At 36.2% G+C, this 20,680-nt stretch overlaps 1 protein-coding gene across 3 annotated transcripts in view; it reads left to right on the top strand.

Annotated features, from left to right (window-relative positions):
* The first annotated feature begins 273 nt into the window (after positions 1 to 273).
* The window catches only part of NALCN (sodium leak channel, non-selective), a 407,611-nt gene continuing 387,204 nt past the window's right edge, over positions 274 to 20,680 (top strand). For all 3 annotated transcript variants that reach the window (XM_054574357.1, XM_054574356.1, XM_054574358.1), the window contains exons 1-3: positions 274 to 506; positions 14,462 to 14,608; positions 18,087 to 18,269. In XM_054574357.1, coding sequence (XP_054430332.1) covers positions 14,501 to 14,608; positions 18,087 to 18,269 — 291 coding nt within the window. In that variant the 5' untranslated portion in view covers positions 274 to 506; positions 14,462 to 14,500. The remainder of the gene's footprint in view (positions 507 to 14,461; positions 14,609 to 18,086; positions 18,270 to 20,680) is intronic.

Below are 20,680 nucleotides of genomic sequence, written 5' to 3'. Positions count from 1 at the left end.
CACACGCAAGGGTCTTACTCAACTCTATGCATTGGCCCCGTGTGTGTCAGTCTGGAGTGCATATGGCCGTGCTCCGTGTGCACGACAGAGAGGACGAGAGGAGCTGGCAGAGCAGAGCCCAGCTGTTGCTGTGTGACCGCCAGCGGCAACCAGAGCGAAGAAACCTGCTAGCACAGACTCTTCTGCTTCCCACCAACTGCAGCGCAGCCTCCTCTGCCATTTCCTCTTTTCAGCCTAAGGCGGCCTCTGCGGCAAAGCCAACTCTGATTTTTAAAAAAAGAAGTCTTAGCCCCCTACCTCCCTCGCTCGCAAGCCCCGCCACCCCGGTGGCAGTAGCGCGCCCCAGCAAGGCAGGCTTCGGCTCCGAGCTGCAGCGCCGGCCGGGTGGCGCGCACCGAGGGAGCCGCGGGAGGTGAGGGGCCGCGCTCCCGCGCGGTGGGCACCGCACCTTGCTTGCTGGCGCCGCACCAGAGGCACCATGACCACTCTGAGCACCAGGGTTACAGGTTGGTCACGGCCTCCCGAAGCCCGGGTGCGCGTCGGTCTCCCTCCCCCGGGCTGGGCCTAGGCGGGCGTGGGAGGATGGGGGTTAGGGCCCGGCACCAGGGGCAGAAGGAGGATTCCCCTTTTCGGCGGTTAGGGCCGCGGGCGGCCGAGATTCGCCTCCCTGTCTCCGCAACGGGATGCTCCTTCCCCGGCTTCGGAAGCGCGGGGTGGGCGATGGAAGACCGAGGCCGCTAGACCTCGGCCTGCCCCGCGGGGCATCAGGGCGGCAGGTGGCTGGGCATGTGGTGGATTCATGAACCCCTTCGTACCTGAGGGTGAACGGGCAGTGTGAGAGGCCGACCTGCTTCAGCAGGTTTCAGAAAGGGCCAAGGCCAGGGCCTTACCCACTCCACCCCCCATCCTCCGGCGGTTGGTGTAGGTTTCATATCAGTCATTTTAGTTGCCCTGGCTGAGCGACTGTCATTAGGGTGGCCTCACAGCACTCAAAACGGTGACCTACCAAAGCAACACTGTTTGTCATTGAGCCCTTAAGAGACTGGTGTGGATCTCCAGGCTCGAATCTCATGGCGGAACCAGAGCCCTGAATAATAAGGAGTTTAATCCCACTGACTCAAATTTTCCTCTTTCAGGGTGGTTTAAAACTCTGAACTAAGATCCTGACAAATTCTTGAGATATCACAGGATAACTTCCAGTTTCAGGGATAATTTTTCCGGGACTGTATTTATACACATACAGGTTCAGGCCTCTGGGTCATAGTCTTACTCTTGTGCCTGTGTGGTCATCACACAGGCACAAGATTTCCTTGTGCCCGGATTTCCTTGATTTCTTTGGTGGTGAAAAGGGAGGTGGGTACCAGCGACTGTCGTCTGTTGTGTATAAGAAGGCCAAAGCTAGAGGAGACTTTTAATAGGGATTGCAAGTTAACAGGTGGCTGTTTTTTTACATTTATGATTCATTTTTCAATGCTACAACTATAATTTCATTTGAAATGATAGTAGAAGAGGAGAGGGTAGATTGTGGCCATTATACTTGAGACAAAGACAACAGGAGTGGCTTCTTACTTTCAGAGATTAAGATTCATCAGTTCTAAATAAATATCATGGCTATTCAAATCTCTACAACAGCAATTCGTTTCCTCGCTGGTTGGCTGTCATTCTGTGGACATTTCTGTGTTGGATTTTTCATTCTTCTGTAGTGTATTTTGAGCCAGCTATTGCTAAAATGAAGCAGAGAGTAAGAAAAATCAGGCTTGGGAGAAAATTTTTCAAATGAACAGGCTCATGGGACACTCTTATGTGTTTATAGAAGACTTCACATCTTGGAGAATACATGTGTTGACACTAATAAGGACTATACTAGAAGCTTTATTTAAGTTGAAGACAAGTCATGTCTTGTGAGCTGGTGATAATATAATTAAAACTTTGGATATGATTTGCAAAGAAGAAAGTATTATACATTTAAAAGCGAAAGATCTTTTCAAAATAGTATCATTGGCTTGCAGGTTAGAGAGCTGATGTTTTGAGTAGCATTTTCTTCTTTGGGTATGGCATTTCTTTGAAATGTTTTCCATTTCCCTCTCTTTTCAGCATACATTAGGAGATTTGTGTTTGTGTGTGTGCACACTTGGGCACAAAAATACATATTTTTAAAATCATTTATCAGTGATGTTTAGATAATTTCAGAATCTTTATGGCTATGTAAATTTATCCCTGGGGAAAAGAATCACATGTGGATTTAGAGTTTATGAAGAAAAAAAAAATCACATCTACCCACAATATTTTATCCTGACTGTAAACAAGACACTGGGCCAGGAGCTGGAGATTCATTGAGGAAAGAGAAAAACCCACGTGCTTTGGAGTCTGTCAGGAAGGACAAATCTGTAATTAAGTGGATAGACAGCGAGATGTCTTATTTTTGAGTTTTGGTTTGGAAACTGTGACATTCAATTTTAAAAAATTATGAATTGCCCCTCAAAAATGGAAGCAACATTTTAGAGTTTGACTATCATGTCATATGATTCTTATCTGTCTCAAGGATTTGTGCAAGGAGTCTTTACACCTTCAAAACTCTTTGTGTGCAAAGATTTAATATTTAATTTACCCTTTGAATTTTAAAGTAATCGGACATGATAGAAATGACAGAGATGATAGAGAGAAGAGAATAAACACCCATTGTGCTAACAATCTAATTAAATGATTGTAATATTTATGTATTCACTGTAGCCTTTTTAATACTATATACTTTGTATATAGTGATAATATTGTACAATTTTTTACTATTTTCCATTTAATATTTATCATTAGCATTTTTCATATTTCTATACAGCTTGGTTACTTAGAAAATTGTAAATGGGCTATCTAAGAAGACTATATCCCATGAATATAGCCTCAGTTATATAGCCATAACTCTGTCATTGGGTAGTTTCCAGTTTTTCATCATTATAAATAATGTCTGATAGATAGTTCAAGTATAGAGATTTACCTCTAGTGGATTTACCTCTAGTTATTTTTTCATGATAAATTCAAAACAATGATATTTCTGGGAAAAAAAGGATTATTTAAATTATGGACATATAATATATAAAATATTATGTATGTATATACATTATATATAGATATAAATATACCCTCACATTGGTTTATGAAAGATTATAATTATGAATAAGTACTTTATATACTTTATGAGGTTGATCTGCTTTCTTTTGTGTATTTGTGGATCATGTTCCCTCTTTTACAGGAATAAAGGAAGAAAAAACAATAGCTTAGCTTAGACTTATTACTTTTGCACTATACATAGACTTGACCTTTAACAAATCATCTTAAATCCAGATGATAAAACTCACCTGTTAGAATAAAACCAAAGTAAGAATGCTATAAAAGTGGTAAGCTGGAAAAAAAAAAGTAAAAGCTATTTCTTTTAAGAAAAAAGAGTTTTGAGCTCTAGAGTGTAATTATGCTTTTTGCTTTTCTACTCAGATTTCAAATAAATGATCAAAGCAATTTATATAATGGGGAACTTGCACCCCACAGGTGCAGGGAGAAGAATTTTGTTTGCTCCTAAGCTATAGACCTCAAAGTGTGTGTCATAGATATAGTGAAGATGGAACTGGACTAATGGAACTGATGGGCAAAACTAAGGTTCAGATCACAAGTCTTTTTCTAAGAGAGCTGTACAAAATAAATGAACTTAGTTCCTGGCAGAAGCCCTTACTTTGAAGTGGCAAAGGCTTAAGTTGGGAGCATTCGGTGGCTAAGACAGAACTACTTGATTTCTGAAGCAATTTTCCCATGAAAACTCAGGGAAAGAGGAACCGTACCAAATGGGATATGCTCAGATGACAGGGACTGAGTCCAAGAGTCCGGAGATGGGGCAGGAGTGGGGTTCCACAGAGAGAGCACAGGAGAATTACAAGATGAAAGATCAGAAAACTGCAGCCAAGGAATCTCTCATTATGGAGATCAAAAGTAAGAAATCTCCAATTATACAAAGGAAAGGGATGAAAAAGGAACTTTTTTTGGTGGGGGGAAGCATGATGTGTTTGGAAGACAGCCAAAAGAGACACACAGATAAGTGCTTTTCCTGACTGGAAGATCAGAGCAAATAGAACACAAGCCATGTTCTAATGGAATACAATAATTATTTTTCTTTTAGATGAAAAAAATCTAAATATGCAGATGAAGATGAGTGTCATGGGCCAGGAAAAATTAATAAAAAATACCTAACCTCTAGATGTAGCTTAGTGAACACTTTGAATTTGAAAGATAGATTTTAAAGGAAAATGCCCTATCGGTATTTTTGTCAGGTTAAAAAAAATGCTTATCCCTAAAGGGAGTATTTAGACTGGCTTGATATCCTCTCTCTAAAATGAAATATTAGCAAGTAGTAAATTAATATTCTGAAAATGTACAATTAGAAAACGGTTCTTTTATTATATTAATATTGGTCAAAAAAGAAATATAAAAAAGATGAAATAATAAGCAAGTGGTACTAAAAGAAAAGTGAGGTAGAAGTATGCAAATGTCAAAGCAATGATTCAAAAAGTAATTAAATGAGAAAAATTAAAGTAAGAGAAGTTACTATTTTTAAGAAAATTATAATGACAAACATCCTATGTATACCAATTATCATAGTATTATAATATGTACACCTGAAAGTTTTCTTGTGTGTATTTATTGGAAGACATGATTCATAGATGCAGTGTTTTTGCATAGGCTTCTCTGACCTAAGATGGGATAAAAAATCAGCATTTCAACTTAGGATATAACCAACAAAATAAGATTAGAGAGGAAAAGAAAGAAGATAATGCTTTAAACATGAATGGGTTCATTAAACACTAGGAGTGCTGGAGATCTGGTAGAAAAAAACCTAAGATCCACAACGTTGTGATCTCTAAGGCATGTTAATCTATACTTACCTGTAAGATGTATTAGCATGCTAAGAAATAAGAACAAAGTCAAGAATAAGAGAAAAATAAGAATGGTAGTCAGTGAAGAAAGGTGTTGGAAAAATTGGGGATAAAATTCTTAAGAAGAGTAACTGGAATCAGACTACAGTAATGGAAATGGAGAAGTGGACAGTATAGATTTATCAGTAGAAAAAATGCTAACAGATCTTGGTGACAAACCCAAAGAACGAGCTGGAAGGATGAGTAAAGAATAAGTCCAGGATCTTAAGCTTGGGTGATTGTGGGTAGTTTAGTTATTATTTTATTATGCTTAGATAAAATAACTTATTACTGCTTTATAATTTAGTTAGATGTAAACATTTTGCTTCATTATTTAAGCAAATCTATTCTCCTTTATTATTTTTATGAAACCCATAAGAGATCAGTTTCATGTATTACTTCTTGAGTAGAGGAAGGATTTTTTAAAAATACTCCTTGAGTAGAGGAAGGATTTTTTAAAAATACTCCTTATTGTTGAAAAGTACAAATTATGGGAGCCTGTATCAAATCAGACAAGATACAAGTCAGTGATGACTGGAAAATACTATTGAATACATCACAAAATTTGTCTGAAGTTAAAAGATATCATAGATAATGTAAAACTGGGATGGGAATTTTTCAAGCATGGAAACTTGCTTAACTATCCATCCCAAGAGCTAAAAGCACAAAGATCAAGGTAAACACAAGGTATTTAAATTTTCAGATATAGAGATTGCTGGGTTGTAAAAACTTTTCCTTAAATTAGTATTTCTATATCCCTTCATTCAATACATGTCAATATTTTGTAGAGTAATAAGATATTAAACTCTGGAGAGCCTAAAAAACAACTTTCTACTTTTTATTAAATGAAAAATTAAAGCATTTTTAAAACCAACTCAGTTGAACTAGGCAATTTGTTTTTGCTTCCCTCCTTTCAAGTAATTAATAGCTATTTTAAAGGTATATTCTAGATTATAAAATCATAGTAAAATATCCAGAAAAGAAAATTTATTAGTAATCTCGTAAGACAAAAATTTATTCTTATATGTGAAATATATTCCATACAATTTGTTTTAGAAAATTTTGAAGTTCTCTGAAGAAAAGTTAAAAATAGAATATATTGTATATAAATAGTTATAAATCAAAAGTATTGTCCCAGATTTCTGTTTTCCTGTGTTGCTTATAACTAATCTATGTAATTTTTTCCCCAATCAGTCTTGATTATAAACAGTAAACTCTTGTAGGAGTTAAATGCTCTTCTGAGGATCTGGACCAGTGATCCCATCATCGGTTGGGACCAGTGCTGGAAAAATGTGTAAAAATCACCTGGGGAATGTTTTCTAAAAATACCATTTCCCATACTCTACCCAGGGAGGTTCTGATTTAGTACATCTGAGGTGAAGGATGATTGGGTTTGAGAATGTTTAAAAACCCTTGGATGATTCAAATGTTATGCAGTCTTTGGAAACTACTATTTTTTTATATTATAAAATTTATTCTATATTTTTTTTATTTTTCAGTTATAGTTGATATTCAATATTATTTTAGTTTCAGGTGTACAATACAATGGTTAGACATTTATATGACTTATGAAGTGATCACCCTGATAATTCTAATATCCATCTGGCACCAATTATAATTATTATAGTATTCCTGACAATATTCCCTATATTGTACTTTACATCCCTGTGACAATTTTGCAACTGCCAATTTGTGCTTTTTAATCCCTTCACCTTTTCCACCCAGTTGCCTAAACCCTTCTACCTAGCAATCATAAGTTTGTTCTCTGTATCTACGTGTCTGTTTCTATTTTGTTTGTTCATTTATTTTGTTTTTTAGATTCCACATATAAGTGAAATTATACTGTACTTTCCTTTCACTTAGCATAATATCATCTAGGTCCATGGAAACAACAGTTGTAAACCATTTTCCTTCTTTGCCCAATTTGTGGATTCATATTACAAAGTTAAACAGCCACACACACACAAAACTAGATAACTCTTTTCAGTTTTTCATACGATTTAAGTACAATATGGAAATGTTTTGAAAACCACTATTTTAAACTACCTACCTTCTCTGTCCAACCTTTGAGGTATTATAAAATTAAGTAACCACAGTAAATATAGATAATCTCCTTTTCTAATTTTTAATAATTAAATCATGGCCATTTATCAGAGTAAACTATCTTTCACTGAACTGTTGGATGATGAAAGTCATTGAAGGCTCTGCCACTACTTAGAGGCTTGGAGATCCTTTAAGGGACTGCTCTGAGATTAGGAAACGACATTCATAAAAAATCCCATGATCAACCTTTTATAATTTTTAACTTTAACATGCTTCTCTTAAAGTCTTCTTACACCTACACTGTACCCAGAATAACTCACAAACTTATGAATGCATAAAATCCTTTTTAAACATGTAGTGAAAGACAAGGGCTTATTAAATGCATTGACTGAATTTTCTGAATAAAAACTGTAGAGAGGCCGCTCAGCCTACACATGCAAGCTGATCACCTTAATTCGCGATCAATACTACAGTGATTTAGGTGACACAGATACAACTTTATACCCTCTCCTACTTCTGGTCTGCTAGTTTGTCATGCAGAGTGTAAAAACAAATGGATGTTGGGCCATCAGAGTCTATCCTGAATTCCTTTGCCAAATCCAATAATTTTTAAAGGACAAAGAAAATTCAATTTTCACATTTAAAAAAATGAAACAGAATAAAATTCTTGGTGAAGTAATGACACTGTTTTGGGGTATTTGTAGAAAGAGCAGGGAAAAATAATATGTTGCTTTTTGGGGATTTCGTAAGTAAACTCAATATAAAAGGTAGAGAACAGAACTATTTTTTGTTTTCAATCAATGTGTTGACAAAAGGAAAAGAGAAAAGAAGAGCCTGTGTTTGGAGATGGTCTTTTGAAATGTTTGGCTTCCTTTGTTCAGTAGCCCATCTTGGGTAGCTCTTTAAGACCTGCTGAGACTGGACCATGGTTATAACACTCTGTTTTCACAGGGCTACACCCTCTTTTAGTAAGGTCCAATACATAGATGAAGGAGCCAGATGAAAAGCGCATTTGGAGAGAGGCAGAGACAGGCCCAAGAGATGGTTCCTGTGACCTCAGGAGCCAAAATTTCAGGGACGTCTTAGTTTTCTTGCTAAAATGATCAGCTCTGTTGCATTCTTGGGGAAGACATGGAACTTAGGCTGTTTTAACAGAGAAAAGAATTCAGCTGCCTTCCTTTCCTCTGAGCAGAAGCCCAGTTAGAAGGAAAGACGCATCTAATCCATGAAAGCTCATTAACAAAGGGTACTGATGAGAGGCTTTCTTTAAAGTGGCTTGAAAGAACTGGCATTGTAGTTCTAGGGGCAGTCATGGTCTAATTTAATTTCACTCTTTAGACTTGGGAGGGACAAGAATTGGAGACTCCCTGTGCCTGATGTCTGGGAGAGAATATTCTATTCACAAAGCTGTGGAAGAGTTAGACTGAAAGATGTGGACAAATGAATATCACTGAGGTAGAGGTGACAAAGTGACTTCCAGAAGGGCACCTGCCTTCTCTCAACTTCAATTTTATCTGTGAAATAGAAATAAAAGAACACTTGTCTTACTGGGGAGTGTCAAAATAGTAGATGCGATAATCCTCTCAAAGCTCTTAGTCTCACACGTCATAAACTCTCAGCAAATGTTAGATATGATTTATTTACTCTTAAAAATAAATATTATCAAATTTTCCTTGTTTTAAAGAGGTAAAAATGTAATTCATCATTGTTGCAAAACATTTTAATTCTATAAAAGTTCTTGAGGTTGAAAAATAAGAAGAAAATTCTCTGTTCATTTCTTCCTTTCCTCCCCTACCTCTGTTCTCCCAACAAAACAGACTTCCTGGGTTCTAAACTTATTCCCAGCACATGTGAATGTGGGCAAGTTTGCCTGAAACTTTTAACTTGTTGATATAAGATGATCATATTGGAGTTAAATACTTCTTCCTATTTTTTTCAAATTTCAGAGAAAATATAATAAAAGCATAATAGAATATTTTTAGGATTCATGCTCAAGGAAAAAGGCTGGATGAATGAATACATGACTTAAACAACCTGAAAGTGACACTTAAATAGATTTGATAAAAAAAGTTTGATCATTTCTTGCACCCCCCCCAAAAAAGACACATTTTTATAAATGTGTGGCTGCAAGAACTACAAAAGGAATCATATAGTAATATTGGATTCAATTTTAAGAGATGAGAAATGTCTGTACTATTTTTACAAACAATAGTTGATGATGAGAGAGTTTATAATCATGAGGCTGAATGATAAGAATATAGTGACAAAGTAGTCTTTTTATTATCTCATATAATAAAATGAAATTTTATTTAATAGTTCTATAAACCACTTGTTTTGGTCATGTTCTTCCTCATCTTTATGCCTTTGTTTCCTCATCTGTGAAATGGTTCTAGTAAAAATTGAATAACATGATGCATGACATGCTTAGAACAAGCCTAGCACATAACATACTCTCAGGATACATTTTTGTTGGATGAGTCTATTTGTACATGGCAGTCAACAAGATTTGGGAGGATATCAAATGATGAGCTCACTATTTTACTGTGTAAACTTCCTTACCCTCGAAAGCATTTTGTCATGTTTTTGTGAGATGTTTGGTAGATATCTCTCCTTCTCTCTCTCTCCCTTTCTCTCTTTCTTGGTGTGTTTCCTTCTAATAATGTAGTCAGATTAGTGAATATATATTCAGTTGTTCATCACTTTCTATCTTCAACACTCTCCTTTAAAAAGTTTTGATTGTTAAGATCAAAGGTAATTATTGAGTATCACTAAATGGGAGACACTAGGGTTGCTGGAGTCCAGCTTGGGCTGTAGAGGCTACAAGAGGAAAGCTCATGGAAAGGGTTGCAAAGTGCTGAGAAAACATGGGTCATGGTCCTCGGTACCCTTAGCAGGGAACCAAGATAATCTGGGCTTGAAGAATGAGGGGAGTTTCAGCGATTCAAGATGGGGTAAGGGTTTTTATTTTCTTCAGATGAAAGCCTGGAATTGGAGTTGCAGGGCAGTATGATAGTTCTATTTTTAAATTTTTTGAGGAGTCCTAAAACTTTTCCATAGTGGCTGTACCATCTTACTCGAAAAGGCCCCAAGGTTTGTGCATATCAGTGACCAGAAGAACAGTTGTTCATTTTGATGTGCTGCCAATTGTAGTGACACTTAACAATTAAAAATAAATCAGTGATTTATGTTTTCTTTGGGAACTTTTAAAATCAAATAGATGCTATGAAATTACTAGAGTGTATGTTTATCTTGTGTACACTTTTATTCCCAAACAATAAATTTTTCTGTTACAACCAACAAATCACGTACGCAACAAAAACTCTTCATGAGTTAAGTTAGGGACTAGGAAGGACTGATATGGGATTGGAAGCAGACAGCAAAAGGGATACAGCTGGAATAAAGGATCTGAAGTCATTGAGAAAGGTTGGAGGATGGAGGATGGTGGGTAATGGTATGTTTAGCCAATTCAAATGGAACCTGTGGATATAGGGATGAAAGGAAGTGCAAGTAAACTCAGAGATACTGTGTGTTCTTGAAGTATCAGATTAAATAAAGCAGGCAGATTGTAAGCTCCACAAATGCCATTACGGTTCCATGTTGGCTACCCAACATATATCAAAGTGCCTGATACCACAGTGCATGCAATATTTTCTGTGCAAATGAATGAATGAATCAGAAACAGTAAAATAACTAAAGTTTTCTGCAAGAACATATCAGTGTGTTGGGAAGTTGATTTCTAATATAAAGAACAAGATATATTTAAAAGGTTGATATCTGTGGCAGTCTAGATCTGAGGTCCCATGGTTTATAAAGGGCTCTAGCAATGGGGATAAAGTGAAAGGAGTCTTGTACATCAATGGGATGAGTAATGACAAAAAAGTCACCAGTGAAAATTTGTGAGTCTGTGCAGTCCTTCTGGACATGTGAAGGCCTGCATATGACATCCTAAAAATTTCAGGGCAGTAGGATCTGGGAATGGAGAATAATGTCAAGTTGTCTTGTTGATTTTTAAGTGATGATGTTGTTGGTACAGCCTATATCTAAGAGAGAAGCAACACAGGTATATGATTTAGTTATAGTAGCTGGACACCAACAGATGGTGATGGAAACTGTAAGAACAGATGTTCATTTAAGAAGCTGAATATAGATAACAGACACATGGGACAGCAAGTAAGAGACATGCTGGAAATATAATTTAGAAGACAGAGGTTCAAAACAGTTTAATGCCCACCCAAGAGGGTTACAAGGAGAATAAATGACCTATAGTGTTGCAACACCTCACTGTTAAAAAAAAAAAACAACTGAATTTATTAACTTTAATTGGATCAAGAGAGAGCGGGAATGACCTAAGGAAAGTATATGCCAACAGAAGTGAAATTATAGCTATCAACTGGATTTTAACCACTCAAAAGAGAGCAAATGAACCAAAGTACCTTTTCTGCCTGAGTTGCCATTAGCTGTTTCTTAGTAACTCAAGATTTACCAGTGAACATATTGTAACTGTGCAACTACTTTTAATGAGTGTGAAAAAGCTACTGGAAGCCATGCTTTCTGAATTTAGAACAGTGCTTTATGAAGGACACTTCTGTAAATAGAAAAAATATTGGGTTATAAATACATAATGGTGATAAGGCTAAGATACACAGAAGCAATTTCCTATCAAAATAATAAGCTTACCTAGGATACTTAAATATCCCTGCTGTTCTTTATCAGGGGAATAACAGGTTTGCTGCACTCAGTTATATTGATTCAATATAAATGAATGGGTAAAACAATACTTCCGTATGTAAAGGAAAATTATTACAATCGATTGCCTCAAATTAATTTTGAACTCTTCGTATGTTTGTAACTTGAACTTATTTTGTTACTTGCATGCTTTACATAATTTTTAATATTATTAAATTAGTCAAAATTTTATTGATTCAGGAGCTGGTTGTTGAATTTTAATATACGTGTGGATTAAACATGTTCAAGCAGAGTTGGACAGATAGTTTTCTTGGTCACTTTCTTTGGCAGCACTTTTGCAGTGGATAAAATGAGGGTGAAAGTGGATGACAGATAATGTCATTCATTATAGTTGCACAATTTTCGTGTGCCAAATAATAACCAACATGGAGATTTTTAAAAAATAAATTCTGGGTGTCTACTTCTAGAAAAACAAATCCATAATCATTAGTTTTTCTTCAGGTGGGATATTTATAATAAAAAGTGTGTGGCATTCATATGTGAAGGTGTCACGTTTATGCATCAAATACTTTTCAGATTATAACTGAGGACTAAGTCATAAGAACAAAAAATGGCCATTCATAAGTTTCATAGACTCAGTGAAAAAGGTATTAAGACTAGTGGCTTAATAAAATTTTCTTTTATCACTTTTGAAAAACATTGTGAAGTCTCTGTTTTTTTTCTCCTCACTCAAGGACATGCTTATTAACAATAGAGAAAGGGGAAGGAAAAGAGCGAAAGAGAGATAGAGAAATATCAACCTGAGGGAGAAACATTGTTCGGTTGCCTCTTGTGCACGTCCCAGCAGGGGACTGAACCTGCAGCCCAGGCAAGTGTCCTGACCCAGAATCAAACCTGCAACCTTTTGGTCTACAGGATGAATGCTCAACGAAGTGAGTCACACCAGCCAGGGCTGAAGCCACTCTCTATTTTCTCCTTTGTATTGTGTAATCTTAAAAGATTTCTGAGGGTCTTTATTTGGTTTTGGGTATATAAGAAACGGTCATTCAAGAAGCATCCCAAATTGAGGCTACCAGAAGTTTTCCCGCCACACTAAATCAGAGAACAAGTTTAATTTGAATATTTTGCATACATTTACATATCAATATTAAGAGTCCCTAACTCCAATTATGTAAAATAAAATTAATTAGTGCAGCCTACTGCAAGCCCCTGTTTAAATCCAACATTTAGGACAAGATAGCCTAGAAATACCTCACATATCTTAAAGCAAATTAGTTTGATTTCTTCTGGATATAGTAGGGTATCAAGGAGAACATAGACATAGAGGCAGGTGCTCAAACATAGGGAATCAAATTCAAAGTCCATTTGTCTTGAGCATCTGTGTTCTCTTTCCCACAGTAAAATGAAATTGCATATACTTTCAAGCACATTGGTTTAGTCTTCTGCCCCGCCAGGATTGTCCTTGGTTAGGGTTCTTTCTCCAGTTCCAAGGAGTGGCAGGTAAGAGTGCCATTGCACCTTCCTGGTGTTAAAATTGTTGGCATTTTCTTGCCATCTTCATGGTTAAGTGCTGCCTCTAGGACTTAATCCCTCCATTTCTTGCTTTTAGAAGTTCTCCTAATCAGTCCTAAACATCAGCATAGTCAATGATAAACATCTTAGATTTTGTAGTCAAACAGAACTTCTTTTAAATTTCAAATTTACTTGGGTGGCCTTGGTCAAGTTGTTAGTTGCCCCAAGGCTGGAGTTTCTAGTGCTTTCGTAAAAAGACAGGATGTTTCCTTTCTTCTGCTAGTTGTAAAGGATGAATAAAATATCACTGAAAGTGCCCTAAATATAGTATGTATCCAAAAATCATTCACTTCTCTTCGTCCTTTAAGACTTAGTCCAGGTGTTAATCAAATGAAAAATGTGTCTGTGGGTACACAGTGTTATCAGGCACCATTTACCTTTATATCTCTCGCACTTGTTTGCTTTTTGTGTCCTGAAAGCCAGATGTACAATGGCTGCTGGATCTGGAGGGCATTAACAGTGGGTAAAGGAAGGTGACATACAGCAAGACATAGGTGACTCCGAATTGTGGAAATTTAAGTACAAGCAGGCATCTCATCTCTCTTGTCAATGTAATTTGGGTTTACTTGAGAGTAGGTGGAAGAATTGATATAATCACATAATTCATAAAAGTAAAAACAACTCCATTCACAGTAGGTTCTGCCTCACGCTGTCTGGCTCACATCCTTTATGGCAAGGACAAAATTGGGAGATCAACTTGGGACTGTCATTGGAAATAGATGTCTCTGAATGTCATTGAATTAACCTGAGGGAAAAATTCTGGGAAACATCTGAGTCTTTTATCTTGATTGGTCAGCTGTGCTCTGGCAAGACCACCTAAATGTGGAGGCAGCTATAGGTGTACGAGCATAAACTTCAAAAATTTCCTACCAATATGTATATCCTGAGAGGCAAAGCTATTTTACTCCAGTTAATCTAAACCAGTACTCTCTAAGCTGGCATGCAAACTGTTTATGAAGTGCACCAGGTGATCTGTTGGGTTGAGAGAAAAAAATTCAAGCTTTTATTGAAATTGATTTTTACTTCATTCTATTAAAACTTCTATTTGCATGTGTTTATTATATACAGTATAATGGAACATGTGTAGAATGAACATATGAGTAGGCATACATTGGGCACTCATGTTTTTCTTTTTCTTTTTTTTTTTTTTTTTGATCAGGGTAAAAATGGGTTAGGTCACTAGCACAACTCTCTTTTTCTTTTCCCAGACTGCTGTTTTGTACTCACTCACCAGGCCTAACTTCAGCATGCTCAAACGGAAACAGAGCTCCAGGGTGGAGGCCCAGCCAGTTACTGACTTTGGTCCTGATGAATCTCTGTCAGACAATGCTGACATACTCTGGATTAACAAGCCAGTAAGTTTCTTTTTTAAGTGTGGTGAAGCACACACTGATGTAAAGGAAATTTAATTCATATATTCAAAAATCATGTACCTTTGGCTTTGAAATATGTGTTTGAGTGTAGTAGAATATGGATGAGTCTAGGAGTCTGGAAGTTAAGAACAACTGAGATGAAATAATGAGGTTCCACTCTGAGTTACTCACATAGGAAAGTATGGTAGGTGGTCTCTCTTCTCCTCCTCTGAGCATGCTGTCCTCACAGTCACCCCGTGGAGAGAGAATGCCACTTCACAGGCTCATCCAAAGCTGAAGTCCCAAATGAGCAACCTCTTCTACCAACCTTTCTTTACTTGTAGTTCTCAACATACATAAATCTGCATGGAGGAAATCAAATGTTTGGAGTTAAATGTCTCCTGAGTTGCAAGTTTTGAATAAAAGTAAAGATTAATGAGATAGTGGATAGTGTCTCTGAAGAACTTTGTCACTTCTCTGTCTAATTACGCTAATGGGAACTTGAGGGGAAGAGCTGCTATATTAAGTATCATTGTATATTAGACAGGGTAGCAGCCAGAACTAAGGTGGAATGGCATATTCATGGGTCTTGGAAACTCAGCTCTACGAGCCAGAAAGGGATCAACTTCATTATGTGTCAGAAATGATGCTGGCTTGGAGGACACAAAAATGGAAACAACATGGTTCTGACTCATCACTACTTTGCAGTTTGACATGTATATTCTATTTATAGATAATACATATTTATACTTGCATTCAAATATAAAATAGTATAAGTGGAAGCTGAAATAAGGATGTGAACTGTTATTCTCACAGTGCTTGTCTTTCCTTTGACCACAATAAAGATCATCTGCCATGGTCTCCCTAACCTTTCCAATCTTTTTTTATCTAATCTACCCTCTAGACTGCTTCTCCAGCCTGCTCACATTTCCTTCCATGTTTTCATTTCTGTTCACATTGCCCTTCAGCTTTATAATCATTGAAACATTCCTATTACCCACATTGCAAATTGAAATGTCTTAGTATTATATTCAAGGCTCTTTATCTTCTGATTCTAACTTGCCTAGCAATTGCCCTTGCCTACACCATTATACTGTCTTCTTGAGCCACATCAATGACTACCTGCTCCTCCAATATATCTCGCCATTGCACATTGTTTCCCTTGCCCAGAGGCCCTTCCCTTGCAACTCTGATGTGTCAGACCTCCCTCATTCATGAAGGCCATCTTATATATCCCCTGTCCTCCTCCACACTGAAAAGTTCCTCATTTGACCCTCTCCATCACAGAGAGAATAAATCTTACTTTTCCACTTATTTTATATTTGTGTATACGTATATTATATATTGTATATTAATAAAATGTATATGTTATATGTATATGCTTCAAAGCAGTGATGAGTCAGAACTCTCTTGTTTCCATTTTTGTGCCCTTTGCATAATTTCTGACACACAGTAGGTCTTCTATTCATGTTTAAAGAATTGAACAGAATAGAGAATAAAGCACTCACTAATTCTTCTTAGTGTCCACTACATACAGAGCTTTCTGACAACTTCTAACAAAGGTAGTATTATAAATGTAGCCTCGGAAGCTACTAAAGTAATTAATATTACTTAAGCTACTAAAGTAATTAATATTACTTAAGCTACTAAAGTAATTAATATTTAACTAGAATTCATACTTTAAATTTGAAATATGTTTGTTGTGAAAAAAACCTTCTTTTGGAGCTCTTTTGTATAATTTGATCCTTTGTGTTAGAGGTCCAGATCAGGCTAAATTCACACACTGATATTTATTGAAGACTTCCAAATTGCATGAAAAGTACATGAACCCTTAAATAAATTTAACCATAAATGATTTTATAATATGATATTAGAGCCAAATATTGCAAATATTATCGCTGTCAGATTAATATTAAAACACACTCACCAGCCTACAAGTTCCTGAGACCCCTCAAAGTTCTGACAGTCTTTTCTATTTAAGAAAAGTCAAGGAACATATAGCAAGGACTCATGGACAAAGCCAAAGTGGGTAAAGATTGAGGGAGAGAGAGGGAGGAGGGGGGCCAGTGAAAGTGGTGGGGGGAAGGCGGAGACAAATGTATTTGAAAAAATAAATTAATTACTTAAAAAAATTAAGATTTTATTTATTATTAGAGGGAAAGGAAGGGAGAAGAAAGAGAGGGAGAGAAGCATCAATGCTCTCAAGCCCCTACTGGGGACCTGGCCTGCAACCCAGGCATATGCCCTAACTGGGAATCGAACCAGCAACCCTTTAGTTCACAGGCTGGCACTGAATCCACTAAGCCATAACCAGTCAGAACAGTCTTTTCTATTTTTTATCTTGGGTACTTGCTAGCTTGCTAGTGGATAACTGCAGAAACTATTCACTGTAAAACTAAAACAGCTTTTTTTTCAGCGGGAGTGTGATAGTAAAGGATTAATATGAATATATATATATATATATATATATATCTCCAAGATAGTCAGTAAATAACATATTTAAATTATATTTAAGAATTGTATACTAAAATTAACTAGTAATATTAATTGTGTGGGTTTAGCATAAAGATGCAACCAATATTTTTTATTCTAGGTATTCATTTTTATAATAAAATAGTGTATGTGAGAAATTGTACACACTACTCATATACATAGGTATTGCACACATGTGTACACACATTTATCTTTTAAGTTTCTACTTCATCTTTGGGTTAAGGAAAATCTTCACACAGCACATGGACTTCTAGAATGAATTGTATAGAAACTTATATTTTTTTAAATTTTAGAAAAGATACCTGGGTTAAATTTGTATATAACATGTTCTCTAAAATAAAGAAAAAAGTCCATTTATTATCTTTTGAAAATGTAGGATGATACCAAATTTTTAAAAATATTTTTATACAAGGATGTTACATCTAAGATACATATGGAAGGATAACCCAACATGTGGGAAATGTTATGTATCAATTCATTTTTACAAACCATTTGTAATTTACAAAGATAGGCCAATATGCTAGATACCAGGGAAGTTACAGTAAATATAATATGGTCTGTGTTCTAGGTGTTCATTGTACATTTAAAAGTATAAAAACAAAAGTACATCAAGTTTCTATATGAATAAGTTACTAACATATATTTAGTTGAATCAGAATCTCCCTGTGTGGTGTCCTGATGCCCTGGATATCAGTACCTAAGGAGCTGGGGTAGCCTAAGCAGGTTTACCTGTAGGTTTTGGCTCTTATTAATGCTTGACCGCAGAAATGATTCTTAATCTTCTAAGTTTTAGTGTGTTCATGGGGAAATTAGGCTGATTTGAGAATTAAATTGTGTAAAATATGTGAAATATTTTATATGCATGAAAAAGACATACTGGTAAAATATTTTAATCTCAGTATTATGTTTTCCAAATGGTGCGGTTCATAATATAAGTTGAAGATATCATTTTACAGTATTGAGTAATAACTTTGGACCATGTTTGCAGTGGGTTCACTCTTTGCTACGCATCTGTGCCATCATCAGTGTCATTTCTGTCTGTATGAACACGCCCATGACGTTCGAACACTATCCTCCTCTTCAATATGTGACCTTTACTCTGGATACTTTATTGATGTTTCTCTACACAGCTGAGATGATAGCAAAAATGCACATCAGGGGTATTGTCAAGGTAAGATTTTCCATGTTATTGAAGCTAAAAACCAAAATGCATTGAAAATCTAAATCAGTAGAATATTAATTTCAGTAAAGTGAAATATCACTTTATCTATAATGAAGTCTTTTTAAGTAGGGTTTTACTCCAAATATTGGTAAAAACGTGATGCATAAGAATATTTAAAAAGTGAAATAAATTTTATAAGGCACAAAGTCTTGGAATATCTGGGAAGGAGCTAGGTAGCCCAACCACCAGCTTTGTGAAGGCCAGAGTAGGGTCTATCATGACACCTATGTTAATAGGGTGACATTATATGACCCTGGGCTAGGTCATCAACAGGGTGACCTAACCCAAGATGAGGCATCTGTTGATTTATGGAACATTGAATAATGTTACATTATAAATATTACTAACTAATAATATTCAGCATGATGTCATTAACCTGAAATGTTTTGAAGGTATAAAGGTGTAAAAAGAAAGGACTTGAGATAGGAAGGAATTCTAAGACTATAAGAAAAAGAAAGTTTAACATGAAATTGCTCCAGTAGGAAACAAAAAATAAGTAAATAAAAGAAAAAGAAAAGGAAGGAAATTTCTTTCATGGGATCTCTTTCTTTTGTAATATTAACCTTAATGGAGGTAAAATAAGTAGATGACACTGTCTCCTACATATTGTATGCTGTGCAATTGGATGCACCTGATGGAAGAGGTGAAGGACAGGAGTAAGGTTGGAAGTTCAATTACAGATATATTTAATAATCACCCAGTGCTCAAAGCGTTTATTATGGCCCGATTTTCCTCCTTTGATTTTCTTGTCATAGTGAGCTTTGAATAAATAAATGCGAAAGAGCCCAAAGTACTTGGGAGTTTGTATCAGTTTCCTAGTTCTGCAGTAACAAATGACTATAACCTTGGTGGCTTGAAACAATAGAAATGTATTGTCTCACAGTTCTGGAGGCCACAATTTCAAAATAAGGTGTCAGTAGGCCATTATCTCTCTGAATGTTCTAGGAAAAACCTTTCCTTACCTGTTCCTAGCTTTTGGTGGCTCCAGGCAATCCTTGGAATTCCTTAGTTTATCAATGCATCACTCCAAGCTCTGCCCTGTATTCACATGGCCTTCTTCTCTTTGTATATCTGTGTGCCTTCTTTTCTTCTTTTAAGGACACCAGTCATTGAATTAAGGGCCCATCCTAATCTAGTATAATCTCCGCTTAACTAATTACATCTTTGAAATACTTTGTTTCCAAATAAGGTTATGTATTGAGTTTCTGAATGGACATAGAGTTTGGGAGGACACTATTCACCCCACCACACAATTAATTCCAGCTAGACACTTGAACAGCCAGCTGCTTACAATTATAGGTAGCTTTGAAAAAAGGTTTTCTGAGTTTTGTTGGGTGACCCCAGAATATTGGGGTGGTAATACAAAAGAAGAAATTCAGTTCAGTATAGTAATTTAACTTGAAAGGAACCATCAAAGTCACAATAATCCTGATGCAATTACCAAGAAAACAGTAAACTCAGAGACCGCCCCCCCAAAAGGCAGTCATGGGTGCAGTAAACATGGACTCCAGGAAATGCAGTGTGGCTATTAGATGTAATAAATAACCCACTGCAAAAAATGTTGACTCATGGGAATAGTGGGCACCCACCATGCCTCAGCCAATGTATTTCAGCATGATTCTAAAATTGTCCAGGTCTTCTGCAAGTGGTAGGCTGGTTATTCTAAGCATTAGTTTTGGATATACCTGGGTTTCAAAAATTGGTAGCTAAACCAGCTCACCTAGAGGGAAAGTTTGTCTTGTGAGAATGCTAAAAGTATCTTTTAAGCAACTGTAACTTTACCTTCCAGCATACCCTAGCCTTATTTTGAATTCTTAGATTCCCCAGAGGACCTTGGATGACCCTGGCTCATATGTATGCTGGTCATTCAGACATTGGCGATCTCTGAATATTCTGGATAGAGCACTTTGGAGTTGAAATACCATGTGTTGACTGTCATGAGATTCCAACTTGAATGAACAAAGACATGTCATTTTCCTAGAATAAAAATTTTGTTTTTTAAGTTCTTCAATAAATTAAGACTTGGATTTCACATCATGGAAATGACAGTAGGCATTGCCTTAATTGTCATATTCAATAAAAAGAACAGGCAGACTTGATACATAAATTATATATTCATTCAAAGTGAACAGAAGACTGAATGAACAGAGGTTTTAATATTTAAATATTAGAAGTGAAAGCAATTAAAAAGAAAATACTTGATTTATGACCAAGTTTTCAAAATGTTGTAAATGAGCCATTTTAATTATTTTCTCTTTTTCACCAACATTTGGATGAGTTATTTACTAAAACTAAATTTTGTCTTATTTCCAATCTGTAACAATTGAAAATTAACACTGGATACAGTTTTTCTGTTTTTT

This window comes from Pteronotus mesoamericanus, unplaced genomic scaffold (genome assembly GCF_021234165.1).
Source record: "Pteronotus mesoamericanus isolate MK-2021 breed Mesoamerican mustached bat unplaced genomic scaffold, CSHL_Meso_final contig_26, whole genome shotgun sequence".
Taxonomy (NCBI): Eukaryota; Metazoa; Chordata; class Mammalia; order Chiroptera; family Mormoopidae; genus Pteronotus; species Pteronotus mesoamericanus.
Note: the sequence above shows the minus strand (reverse complement) of the source record. Positions and strands in the feature narration are given on the sequence as shown.